The 13,449-nt window shown below is 39.2% G+C and overlaps 1 protein-coding gene across 4 annotated transcripts; it reads left to right on the forward strand.

Moving 5' to 3' along the window:
• The first annotated feature begins 56 nt into the window (after window positions 1–56).
• tuft1b (tuftelin 1b) lies at window positions 57–12,956 on the forward strand. 4 transcript variants are annotated; one of them, XM_077548164.1, is made up of 13 exons: window positions 57–244; window positions 367–549; window positions 1,747–1,800; window positions 10,243–10,341; window positions 10,425–10,499; window positions 10,580–10,645; window positions 10,727–10,804; window positions 11,084–11,191; window positions 11,685–11,908; window positions 11,999–12,104; window positions 12,261–12,344; window positions 12,442–12,536; window positions 12,632–12,956. In XM_077548164.1, the coding sequence occupies exons 2-13, from the start codon at window positions 445–447 to the stop codon at window positions 12,702–12,704; spliced, it is 1,167 nt and encodes a 388-aa protein (XP_077404290.1). In that variant the 5' UTR covers window positions 57–244; window positions 367–444; the 3' UTR covers window positions 12,705–12,956. The 4 variants fall into 4 exon arrangements, with proteins under 4 accessions (XP_077404290.1, XP_077404292.1, XP_077404294.1 ...); XM_077548166.1 differs by lacking the exon at window positions 1,747–1,800; XM_077548168.1 differs by lacking the exons at window positions 57–244; window positions 367–549 and having other exon boundaries at window positions 1,782–1,800; window positions 10,248–10,341.
• The last annotated feature ends 493 nt before the right edge of the window (window positions 12,957–13,449 follow it).

Genomic DNA, 13,449 nt, shown 5'->3' on the forward strand with positions numbered 1-13,449 from the left:
CCTTAATTGGCTTCACGGTAATTACTCAAGACATCAAGCTGCCGTGAAGACTCTTCGCCAATCCTGACTTCTCAAGAGGGTTCAGAGAACTCGCCGATAGAAATAAGAAAAGAGCGTTTTTTGAGGCAGCAGATCTTTAAACAACATCAAACGGCAGACAACAACAAAAGTGGAGCAAATAAGCAACATTTTTTCCAGCATTTCATCATCCGACTTCTGAACATCCTGCAGGCGCATTCGTCCAGTAAGTAAAAAAAAAAAAAAACGGAAACAAAACGTCACCCTTCCTTCCTAACATGTTTGAATTTGGAAGATGTTAAACCAGTTCGGCACTAGTGAGGTCAATCAAGCTTGTCCTATTTGCAGGTCACAATGCAGAATTAAGTCGACTAACGTGCTGCGATCGGGCAAAAAAATGTGACAAATTGTCCCATTTGAGAGGCCATGGCGTCATTTTGGAAGAAGATGAGGCAGGCGTCCGACGGTCGGATGCTGTGGTGGACTAAACGCCGATGTTTGACGCACGGAGCGGACGTCAACATCTCTCAGGTCAGCAAACTACTGCGCTTTCATGTTCAAACTGAGCACAATGTTAAAGTGGATTCCACTTTTTTTTTCATCTCCTTTTTTTATTTATTATCCAGTACAATGCATTTGTTAAGTACAGCTCAGTTGTATATAACTTTTAGATTTAAAATGGAAAAATATAACAAATTGTAGTAATGAAATAAATACAAAACTATGAAAGAAAAAACATTTAGTCTAATTATTATAAAAAAAATAATACTAAAATAGACAAATACACAAATTAGAACAATATATTAGACTATAAAAAAGAGATTATTTTTTTAATACTTATATTTTCTAAGAAAAACATATTTGGGTTCTACAGCTCAATGCCAAACTCTTAAATTTAGTTTCTCTGCAGTACCCAAAATATGATCAAATATTGCTTGTTTTGTATTTTTTTTTTCATTTTATTTTGTTGTATGTTTACTACTGTTATTGTTTTGTTTAACTTTTTTATTCTTTTTCATGTTCAAATAAACCCAAACTCAAAAGTGAGGTCCCACTAGTGCTACATAGGCTCCCTCTAGTGGTATGCAAAAGAATTACTGAATAGAATGCTAAACAACAACAGCAACAACAAAAAAACTTATGTCCAGTTTTTAATTAAATGTGATGTCCTTGCTGATCACTATCGTGCACTTAATGAATGATACGATCCATTTTAGGAGCCACAACCCACAGTTTGTAAACCCTTCAGCCTCAGTCCACACCTTTGGCAAATATTGGAAATATTTTTCTCTTTATTTTTAAATTACAACTTTCTCCCCCCCCTATAATCTCCTAAAATTCCAATTATTTTCTTGCTCTTTTTTTTTTCTTTCTTCAAAAGATCTTTATCTTAATTTCAGCAAACGTTGACATATATGTTAACATGTCTTTTGCTGTCTTATTACATAACAACCACTTAGCACTTAAATCACCCCCGCCTGTCACAAGACAAGACCACAAACGCACAAAGTTGAAAAGAATATACAAGAATGGGGTTAATTAAGGTAATAAAACGTCTGGTTGACATGGCAACTTGACACGAGGCTCGTCTTGAAGAAAAAGAACACCTGTAAGGTTCGACTTGCACCTGGACACGCTCCACACACACGCACACACGCACACACACACACACACACTCTCACTCACTTTGTGCGCGTGTGTGTATTTTTTGCACGATGTGTGGACAAGGTGACAGGCGGGAACCGGAACACGGACGACGACGACCGGCCAAGCAGGAGCACCGTGAGTAACTAAGCTAAGCTAAGCTAACCAGCTAACTCACTAACGGGATCATCTGACTCGTTAACTTATCGCAACTTTGTCGTGTCACCTGACTAGACAAGCGCGTTTGTTGTCGTCCAATGATAATTTTGACAGCATTTATATGTTTGTTAATGCTACAGCCCAGCACTTTGCTAACGTACGTTTTTTTTTTTTTTTAAATAAGTCATGGCTAACCTTTTTGTTTTGTTTTAAGATAATTGTAGTCACAATATTTATGAAATAATGACAAAATAAAACAAGGCACTTGAATGACGTCTGTGACGTCATCGCCGTCAGTCGTTTCTTTTTGTTTGTTTTATTTTTATTAAGTCGTGGCTGTTGTGTGTGTGTTTTTTTTTAAAGCTTCTTTGCTTTGCTGTTTTAATACTAAATAACATACAAATACTAGGCCAGAAATACTACTTGGAAAAGATTGACTCATCCTGTGTATTTAAAAAAAATCCCAAAATCAGAGTGGAAAATACTAAAATGATAGCAGAAAAATACTGTACACAAATAGAAATAAATATAAAAATATTAGAAAGTAATGCGCACATATTTTGGACAAAAACATGAGGAAAAATATGCTAAAAAAAAATAAATTATTAGATGAAGAAATATTAAATTAATGTTAGACTACTGTTCAATAGTACAGTAGTTTATGAACAATATGTAGGATGTGATCATGTGTCTTTTGTTAGAATTTTTTTTCTGTTACAGTTTGTTTGGTTGTGTTGACTCAAGTACATCCAGTCACGGCTAACCTTTTTTTATGTCCTCTGTTATATATATATTTTTTTAATTTAAATCATGTGTTAAAAATGCAAAATTTATTTTTAAAAACTCTCTAAAACAAGTACTGTATTAGATATTCTTATTTTATGTGCAAGCATGGTGGCTGGGATCAGTGGGTCATTGCCTTTAGTTTACTTGCCACATTATGTAAGTGTGTGTCACAATGCTCGGTTTGTTATTAACTACGCGATGATGTGTCACTGTAAGTACTCTCTTGTACTTTCACCATTTTGGTTGTTATTTGCCTTACGTAGGCCCGATGTCGCTGTGATTTATGATGCCCTCTAGCCATGTTTTTACTACTTAGTTACTTGAAATGTTTCTGTAGCAGTCTAGAACTCAACTCCGTTGTCTGAAAACATTTCTTTGAGGAGCTCATAATGAAGCCGAGATCTTTGACAGATGGGAACGGCAGCGGTTCCAAAGAAGGCAATCTTGTATCATTAGGATGAGTCACGTTTTAACAACTCTGCACGTTTTGGGGCATGTTTGTGCTACCTCAAATGCTTTGTAACCTCAGAGAAAAATGTGGCCAGTTGCGTCATTAAGACACATGCAAACCTGAATATTTGTCAAAATACACAATATAATCACATCATTTTACCCCAACAATTACATCTACGCCACCTGGGCGTTTTTATGATTTGTTGAAAGGTGTTTTTTTTTAAAAGTGGCTCAGCGTTGTTGCAACAGTGTTTTTGTTGCCCTAAGCCCCCTGCATGAATGCGTTTTGCAGACTGCAGGCAGGAATGAACAATTAAAAACTGTCCAGGAAATGCAGAAGTACACTGTCGAGCCCGGACAAATACAGTCATGTCACGGAGGGATTTGCCGCTAGGATGAAACATTCGAGGAAAGCTCCGCCTGCTTTGACTTGTTGCACAAGGAACATTTTGGTAAACATATTGTGTTGTGTCAACAAAGACTTTTTGGCACTTGAGCTACAGTGAATGAATGCCCTTGTGTTAGTGGTTTCAAGGTTAGAATAGCCCAAAAAAAACAGTGTTGGGTTTTCAAACAAGGCCAGAAAAAAACAAAGAAACAGCTAAACATTCAAAGAAGAGATGGGAAATTGTCAGAGGTGGCAAATCCAGGTCCAAAAAGTTCAAGTAAAAACCCTGCCACAGTTTGTTTGGCTTTAGCCCCAGGTGCTAGCTAGCTAGCTCCCCAGCTAGCTCCAATGGTACTCGTTTACTTGCTAGCTGGGGCTAAAGCCAAACTGTGGCAGGGTTTTTACTTTCTCACTGGTACCACATAGCTAACTAGTTTACAAAAGGTGCTGATGACCATATAACAGGAAGTTGTGGCACAATAGTAGCATAGCAGTGGAAGCGCTCTCTTAGCAAGCGCGTACTCTTCCTAAGTAAAACGTAACGAAGGCCACAGAAGCAGGCTTAGCATTAGCGTAGCGCTGAAAATCTTAGTATAGCATATTACGCAAAGCTTTTATGTCCCACGGGAGAGAATTAGTTTGAGGACATGAATAGCTTGCTTGTTGTACAAACAATCCTATAAAAACAGTAACATGCCAGTACAGCAGGTGGCATTTGGTTTGCTTGCACACACTCTTGAGTGTGTTTGTGTCTCATCGAGACACCTCATTAATCTACCTTACGTAATACATTCCTCACACTGCCGCCATTGACACCGCTGTCGCCTGGATACTCAATGAATAATTCATCCCTATAATAATATACTATAGTGTAACAGTATAACTTAATTTCAATTGATTGTAGTGACCAGTGTGGTCCTGCAGGGGGTGCTGTGGCAGCCGCAGCGTGACCACACAAGCGCCGAACAATCCGGAGTCGAAACAGGGTTGGGCAGCTGGCTGGTGAGCCTCACCCAGCCGTTTAAGGCGAGCAGGCTTCCCACGCTCTGACTCACACACACACACACACTCTCACACACGCTCACGCCGGCTGTCTGGATCGCAGCTCCCCCTGGTCCATGCCAAGAAGACCACCGTGGTGTCCGTCCTCTGAGCAGGTAGATATCACCAGAAGAGAAATTGTGATTTTTTTTATTAATTTTTTTGCTTGCACCAAAGCAATTGCGATTCCGTCAGGAACTGCGTGTGAATGCTGTTGAAAATGAATCGAGGGCGGACATATCCAAAATGTAGCATAGCAGTCCCAAGATTCTTCTTTTTGTTGTCATTTTGCACTGTAAAAAACAAATCAAAACGCTTAGTCATGAGCGTTTCAATTGCTCGTTTCTCATGCAACGGACTTGGCCATCTTAATGCGAATGTGCAGGCTTGACTCGGGAAGACGGTAGCAAAACTAAATTACAAACTTGTTGCGTAATTGTGAGTAGTGGTTTCATGCCCTGTGATTGGATGGCGGCCGGTCCCGGGGCAGCATAGGTTAACTGAAGACTTTAAATTATGTAATGTATGGGTACCATTAGTGCTAAAGCAACAACCAATGACAAAAGTGCAAATGATGCGGAATGCTGAATTTTCACCCCAAGGTAAAAAAATCCCAACGGTAAATTGTTTGAATTCAGGATTGTTGGTCGATCGTCAACTATATTTGTTTATATTTATTACTGTGATAATGTATGTTGTGTTTTGTCATGTTGCTTGGCGATATATAAAAAAAACAAAACAAACAACAGTCTGCGCGCCAAGAGACGGCTGGAATTCACGCATTGGCGCGAACGTCGTCGCTGCGCCGTTGTCACAAATGTTGATCTACGGCCCGTGAACCTCGGCAGCACATTTGCAGCGGCCGTGTTAAAAGGAACACTTCCCTGACAGCTTGTCCGTCGTCGTTTTCAGCTTTTGTCTCGTCACTGTGCTCCGCGCCAATCCGCCATGTCGGAAAACACAATTTGTTCCTGCGTGCTGCTTTCACCGACACAGTATTAGTAGAACTCGTCGCATGCATGTCATTAGCTAAGCGCGTCTGATGCTTTGCCAAGCGTGCGAATCTCAGCCCCGTTTTATCTTATTGTCTTTTTATCTTTACTTGCTCGCAGTGAAAACGACATTGGAATTTCATGAGGAAAAATATTGAGATTTTTTGACGTGATAAGTCATAATTTTTTACAGGAATTGTTTGGTCATATTACGAGGAAAAAATATATTAAGAGTTATGACGAAGTCGGTTTTATTAGAAACACTGACAGTTGGTAATATTTTTTATTTTTATTTTTTAAAGACTTGAGAAGAAAACATTTTATTTAAAAGATCATGGAATTTATAAATAAAAAATTCTATAAATTTAAATTTATGTGGAAACAAAGCAAATTGTTATAATACTCGAAAACTGTTACATTTTATGATAAAAGAAAATGGGAAAAAAAGACCAATTAAATGTTACCAGATAAAAGTTGATAATTTTCTGAAAATGTGATTTTATGAGAAAATTGGCAGATTTTATGACAAATGTCATTGTTTGACAGAAAAAGATATAATTTTGCAGGAATGTTTTTTTTTTTTAAGTTGTAGTATTAAAAGAAAAATATAGATATTGTATAACAGAAAAACAGAAGATTAAGTAAATAGTCAAAATTTTTGTTGAATAAATTTGTCATTTTGTGATTAAACATTAGTAATTGTAAAGGTAAAATTCTGGGGAAATAATTTTACAAGAAAAATATTTGGACTTTTCCTTGTAAAATACTGTAGTATTAACTCAAAAGACAAAAAAAATTTATACTTGTTTTTTAGAATTGTATATAATTTCATAAAGTGATAATTTTCCAAAAGAAGCCACGATTTTAAATGACATTTCTACAAATAAATAAAATTCTGGTAAAATTGTTGAGATTTTACAAGCCAAACATATGTAATGTAATGTTAATCATTTTTTCACGAGCAAAAAAAAAAACGCACGGAAAATACGATTACATTTTTTAAAATTATTATTAATACAAGAAAAATATCACTTTTAAAGGGCAAAAGTGGTCTACAAAGGTGAAACAAAGTTGTCACTTCACCAGATTCAAATCTGAATTTTTCAAGAATAGAACAATTACAGTTTTATGAGGCATGTTTTGATGTCACAACGCTTTGAGGTGACCTCTCAGCATTTTCGGAAAAATGTACAGAGAAATGTTACACCACCCAAGATCACAGGATATACTTTTCCCGTCTAGAAAATCGGGCCACCGTTTGGCGACCCTGCAGGCTTCTCCGTTCCGTGACTTTCACCCTCTGTTGATTATTGTTTTGGTTTTTTTTAATGTCTCTAGGACAGGTTGTAACCGCATTTCGTTGTTCTGCACTTGTGCAGTAAATTTGATTTCATTCTATTCAACATTTCGTCTGTACATTGGGCACGCCTCCCAGGGCGTGGACGCCCTGCAGCCACTCGCTGATGGTTTTCGCAGATTTCAACGTGCTGCCACTCAAGCCTAAATAGTTAACATGACTGCTAAACCCGGAGCTCCACTCAAGCATGTGTGCGGCGCTTCCCCCCCGTCCACATGATTCAATGAGTTTTTTTCCACCAGGAATGGAACGCGGTGTTCTGCTGGAGAAACCGCCATTACCTCATTGGCATTTAAGCAATTAAGCTCTCTCATCAATCGTGGTTTTTGTCAGCCTTGAAGTGGCCGTGTTTTGCTCATTACGCAGTCAGGTGTCATTAAAAGTCCAGATACACTCGACTTTCCCAGGGGATATGGTGGAAATAGGATAAATCCGTTCTGAAGATTATAAAATATCTGTTTTTAACATTAACTAAGTACAAGTATAAAAGGAAGTTCAGGACTAATGTAGGCTAAAACATGACGGCAATTAAATATGCAACACTGGTAAAGCTTAAAGTGAAACTTTCACAGAACAGACATCGGCAAAGGTCACAAAACTTTTTTGTCTGGGATTTTTATGAGAAACTCGCCAAAGAAAATGACACACAAAAAAAAAGTTACAATTTTATGAGAAAAAGTATTAATATCAAGATTTGTTTTTACATGGAATAATATTTAAAATATTCCAGAAATTTACGAGAACCACCCCAATTTTATTACAAGAAACGGTCATTATTTTAGGGTTAAAAGTTGGAAGATTCCTAAAGAGAAGGTAAATTATATACAAAAAAGATAAATTTAGGAGGACAAAAGAGATTTTTATTAGCAATTTGTTAGGTAAGAAGTCATAATCTAATTAAAAAAAAAAAAAGTCTCCCTCTGAAAAATGTATCAAAGTGCTATAATTTTAAATTGTAATTTTCAAATAATAAAACCATTATTTCGCAGCAAAATAGTAATTGTAATTGTAAATAGTAATTGTAGTTGTGAGATTAAAAATAATAATAAATCAAATAAATAAATAAATAACAACCTAGAGGTCGAGCAACTAGCCAGTCGGTGGCGGCTTACTAGCGCTAGCAGCTAACATTAGCCATCAATGCAACCTGCCTTTGTGCCTTGAAATTCCAAACAACAACTTGAATTGGCTGAGCATTTTCGCACATTTTAAGCCAATGTTTAATCTACCAACAACAGGTTGCTAATTTGCTAGCTGTCTTGTCCTCCCCCCTGCGCTCTATGTCAACGTTATTTACGGCTAATCGCGCTTAGCCTCGCGCTTGACTTTTCAATGCTCACATTTCAACTTAGCGACCTAGCGCGACATTCGGGGAATGTGCCATTGCGCGCATCCACGGATATTTAGTGTGCGGCAGTGTGGTGCGAAACCTTCTGCTCTCACTCTCGTTTCCACTAAGGTGACGTAACGTTGATGATTTAAGACCCTCTTGGATTTTATGAACTGCGTGGTGTGCGGCTCTCACCTGGCTGCGAAACCTGAAAAAAAAGAGTTGAGAAAATGCTGACATTTAATCTCCAGCCTACCTGTATTTTGGTGTGCGAAATGTGTTGTGGCCACAAATAATGCATCACTGCAGTGCAAACTCAGTAGCAGAACATTTTTGTCGGTGTTACTTTTGGCGCAATTACCATATCATTATTTCTGGAGCTAACGCCCATGCAAAGAATGATAACAATTAATGTGGCTTCGGTTCTCACACACACACGCAGAATTTGCATAAATACTCACACTTTGTACTTCAGTATGGATACTTGTGTGTTAAAAAAAAATCGAAACCGTTTTTGTTTATAATTATATACAGTCTAAAGAGCTAGCTTGCGCTGGCTCAGGCTTTTATGCTATTTTCTCATAGCTCTGCTTTTGTTGTGAACCGTCTAACAAAAAATGGTGAAATGCTAATGATAACTGAAAAAACCACACGTTACATGCGCCTGTATGTGCTTTTTCAGAATAGTTGAAAAATTATACTTCCCACACAAGTTTTAAGGCTTAGAAAACCATTGAGCTAGCCTCTCCAGCCACTTAGCATGAACCGCGCTATCAACAAGTTGGCACAGAGGACGGTTTCTAATTCAAGCCGTTGATAAGATGTAAAGCGCAAAGCCAGACGGTCTTCTTACATAACACCTGCACACGGGTTCAACGGCCAGTTTTCTTTGCACATTCAAGAGAAAAGCTGGCGTTAAGTCAGTCTTTGCTTTTTGACAGGCCGGGTGTTCCCCTGAAAAGGATTACGCTCCTTCAGTTTGGCAATGTCAAGTGTGTAAATACATCAGTGGCATTAACTCATTCACTGCCATTGACGGCTATAAACGTCAAAAATTCATTTGAACTATTTCTATTAGTTTAACAATTTTTTTCCATTTTTGTTAATGGGTATGAAAACCTAGAAATGATTTTTTTTGTACATTTAGAACAGATATGAAATCTCTTTTTTTTCTTTTTAATAATCTTTTTTTTTTTAAAGAAAAGATTATTAAAAATTAGGGGCGTCGGGCAATTACAATTTTTAATCGTAATTAATCGCATGACTTCACTAGTTAACTCACGATTAATCACAAATTTTATATCTGTTCTATTACAAAAAAAAATTAAATGTAGATTTTCATCCTCTTGTTAACAAAAGTGGGAAAAAATGTTAAACTAATAGAAATAGTTCAGATTAATTTTTGACGTCTATAGTCGTCAATGGCAGTGAATGAGCTTTTATGGCTTTTTATGGCTGTGTTTGCGTCTTTTTGTTAAGATGCAATGTGAATGTTGTGGTTCAATGCGCTTTGGTCAAGGACAAAAGTTACTCAGGTGCTCTTTTGTCTTTCCCGTGAGATTCATTGCCTTGTTGAAATTCTGTGTGACTTTCAAGTTGTGTTTTCATACCATTTTTTATTATTATTATTTCGGCTTTGGTTGTATTGATATTTTTTGTTTCAATGTAATAACTAGAATAAGCAAGTTTTGAGACATTTGTGTCACACGCAAAAAAAAAAGCCAAACACATACGTAGCGACCGTTTGAAATTGTGGCGTGACATACTTTCTCCTGAAAATGTCACGCGGAATAACCAAATGAGTACTTGTATTATTCTTATTGCCATGGAAAACAGTGTTGTTGTTGTGAAGGCATGGGTGGCCTGATTGTTTTTGCGACTCCAGTCACTCGTGACTTTGCCCAGGGGGGTGTAAACGTGCCCTTATTATGGGTTGCCAGGCAGCCGCTGTCTCGCCGCTACGCATCCTCAAATACGGGAAGCTTGAGGGCAATCATGTGTCCCTCTTCAAGCCACGCCCCTTTGTTTTTATCCCTCCTCCGGGGTCCACTTATCTCGCACTTGTGCCGCGCAGGACAGCAGCGTCGCATCGGTGCCGCCGAGGAATCCGGACGAGCGGGACGCGACGGCCCAGCTCGTTACTCCCACAGAGGAAAGCGTGGAAGTCATCAAAGTGCGTGAGCCGTTTTTGGTCATTTTTTGGCGAGCGTTCGTCGTCGCACGTGCTGTGGACTTTAGCGACGGCGTGTGTCGCAGGTGCACCTGGACGGCGTGCCGGAGACGGCGGACAGCGTCAGGATGTTGACGGACGAGGTGTCGCAGATACAAGAGGTGAGGGCGGCATCATTGAGCTTTCATCGCGGGTCATGGCGAGGAATCCGCGATGTATGTAATTTTTTCTGAACGCTCAGGTGAGGTACTGCCTGAAGACCCTGAGAGAGCAGATGGCGGCCAGACAAAATAGCAACATCAAGAAGGTAAGACCCAAAACAATAATTGTAAAAAATTAGTCAAAGGAAGGTAAACGGAGCAGAGATTGAGTGTGTCTTCTTCTTCAGTATCCCACTAATGGCTACATGGTCAACAACCCGACACCCGTCACCAACGGCAACATTTACAACAACACTGACCATGACGTAAGATCATTAACATTTACACTACGTATGTGTGTATCCGTGTGTATCTTTGTGCTTCGTTACCATTCAAAAAATTTATCAATGAAGCGCATTGAAATGATGATAGAGAGCTCATTAAAGACACACTGGAACGTCTTGGCCCAGAAAATAGCATGAAAATCAATCACGCAAGCAGCGGAAGCTAACGTTAGCGTCCCACGTCATTATTCCACCAAGCCTGACAGAAAATCTAAACCCAAATCACCGCTTTTCATCACGTTTTTTTTTTTTAATCCTCAGGACGGCGACGATAATCACGTGCAGTACTTGAGGGAAGAAACCAAGCGCCTCTACGCTCAAATGAAAGACATGGAGAGTCGGCACCGGGAGGAGAGAGAGCGGCTGCAAGTGAGTGCGTTTATTAGTGATGTGCAGCCTCGAGTGCTCGCCTGAAACTGGTTTCATTAAAATTACATTGAAAGGGTGAAGTCAGGCTAGGTTAGCCAAGACCAGACGAAGACAAACAAGGCTTGACTAAACTAAAGGTTGGATTTGACTACGCTAAAATAGTTATCTTAGGCTAGGCTAACAAATAACAATTTTTTTAAATAAGCTTATCTATTTTTAGCCTAGCCTTGCGATGGTTAGATTAGGTTTACGCTAGGCTACGCTAACAAATAGCACATTTCTAAAATAAGATAATCTATTTTTAGCCTAGCCTTTCTAAGGTTAGATTACGCTCAAGATAGGTTAACAAATAACACATTTCTAAAATAAGATAATCTATGTTTAGCTCATGCTAGGCTAGGCTAACAAATAACACATTTCGAAAATAAGCAAAAATAGCTTATTTAGATACAGATAACACGAAGTTTTCTAAATGGAGTCTTTTCCTCGGCAGATGGAGTCGGAGGAGCAACGGGCGTGTCTGGATGCGCAGTCGGAGCGTCTCCAGCGGGCGGAGACGGAGTCGGCGGAGCGAGGCTGGAGAGTGGAGGAGCTGCAAAGGCTGCTGGGCAACATGGAGGCCGAGAGCGGACTGCTGCGGGACAAAATGGCCGCCGGCGAGGCCGAGCTACTGCGGCTTCAGGCGGGCAACGGCGGAGGAAAGGAGAAAGAGGACAGGTAATGAAACGTAATGAAATGTATTTGTTGTAAAGACCTCTTTTTTGTGTGTATTTGTGTGCGTGCGGTACTGACAGTGCGTGTTTACAGATGTGGCCAGTTAGAGACGGAGGTGGCCGTTCTGAAGGAGAAGATCCACCACCTGGATGATATGCTGAAGAGTCAACAAAGGAAAGTGCGACACATGATTGAACAGGTACAAACTCTTAACCTTTCAAGTACTCAGGAAGCCATTAGTGAGGAAATAGCATCAAGTAATTGTGCATTGAAAGCAAACTCCTTAATTAGTCAGTCTTTGGAAAATCAGCATGACTCTTGTGTTTTTGTGCGTGCGTGTGTGTGTGCTACACAGCTGCAGAACTCCCGCACTGTCCTCCAAGAGCGAGATCGAGCCATCGAGGATCTGGAGGAGAAGGTGGCCTTCCTGGAAGCTGAGGTCAGACCCATAGATTGTGGAACCCACCCCCCCCCCAACCTCTCAAAAAAAAAAAAGTTGAACCTTTCTGCTTTTACTTTACTTTACGCGCACACAGAACCGAGAGTTGCACGACCACATGGAACACTTTCTGGCAGGCCGGGAGCCCCCGCCCCTCAAGAGCGCCGAGAACAAGCCAGTTGTCGTCTACAGGTGTGCTACGCTTCCTGTTAGCCCACCGTGCTAATCAACGAGAAATTGTTTTCACGTTTGACCACGTTTTGGATTTATTTCTTTTTTTGTCGTAGCAAACCTCTGATGCCGTCCACACACGGCAACAAGTCCCTCCCCTTCATCAAAGTCATCGAGATCAAGTCGTGAAGGACGGACAGCGATCAATCACAAAGTGTAAATATGTATTTAACGAGTGCTTTGCATCTCACTTCTCATAATCCCCCCCCCCCCCCCCAACATATTTAACGACTGTTAGGCGTGATAATGTAATCCAGAGTCGCTCCTAGTCCTGAGAGGTGCTGAATGTGACTTTAAATGTAGGTATGCACTGAAGTGCACTCACTCTGTTTGTGTTCACGTTTGTGTAGTAAATCAGTGAATAAACTGGATTTAAAGGCACACATATGCTATTTTAGCTATCTTGTAAATTGAAAGACACATGACTGAATTTCACTGACTTGGAAATTGTAAGTGTTAGGGGGCACACTGTAAACGAAATTTAAGAAATAATGATATGAGAATAAAGTCATAATCTCTGTGAGAATAAAGTCTTTTCTTTTTTTTTCTTACAAGAAATAGTCATATTTTTCCTCTCCTAAGAAATGAGGTGGTAATATTAGGAGAAAAAAAAACTGTTTAAGTAGTTATAAATCCGATTTTGTGTCTATTAAATCATGACACAAGAAGTCTTATTTTGAGAAAAAAAATCCTATGAAATTAAATTGTATGAGATTACATTTTTCTAGAGAAAGTATCTCTGAAAAAATAGCAATACTTTTTTTAATTTTTTTTTTTTAGAACTGGCCTTTCTTTTGGAAAACGGTTTAAATATTTTCCAAGACATATTTATTGTGCACGTACATCTTTTTTTTTGTGAATCCTTGTGAGATTT

Source organism: Vanacampus margaritifer, chromosome 17 (genome assembly GCF_051991255.1).
Source record: "Vanacampus margaritifer isolate UIUO_Vmar chromosome 17, RoL_Vmar_1.0, whole genome shotgun sequence".
NCBI lineage: Eukaryota > Metazoa > Chordata > Actinopteri > Syngnathiformes > Syngnathidae > Vanacampus > Vanacampus margaritifer.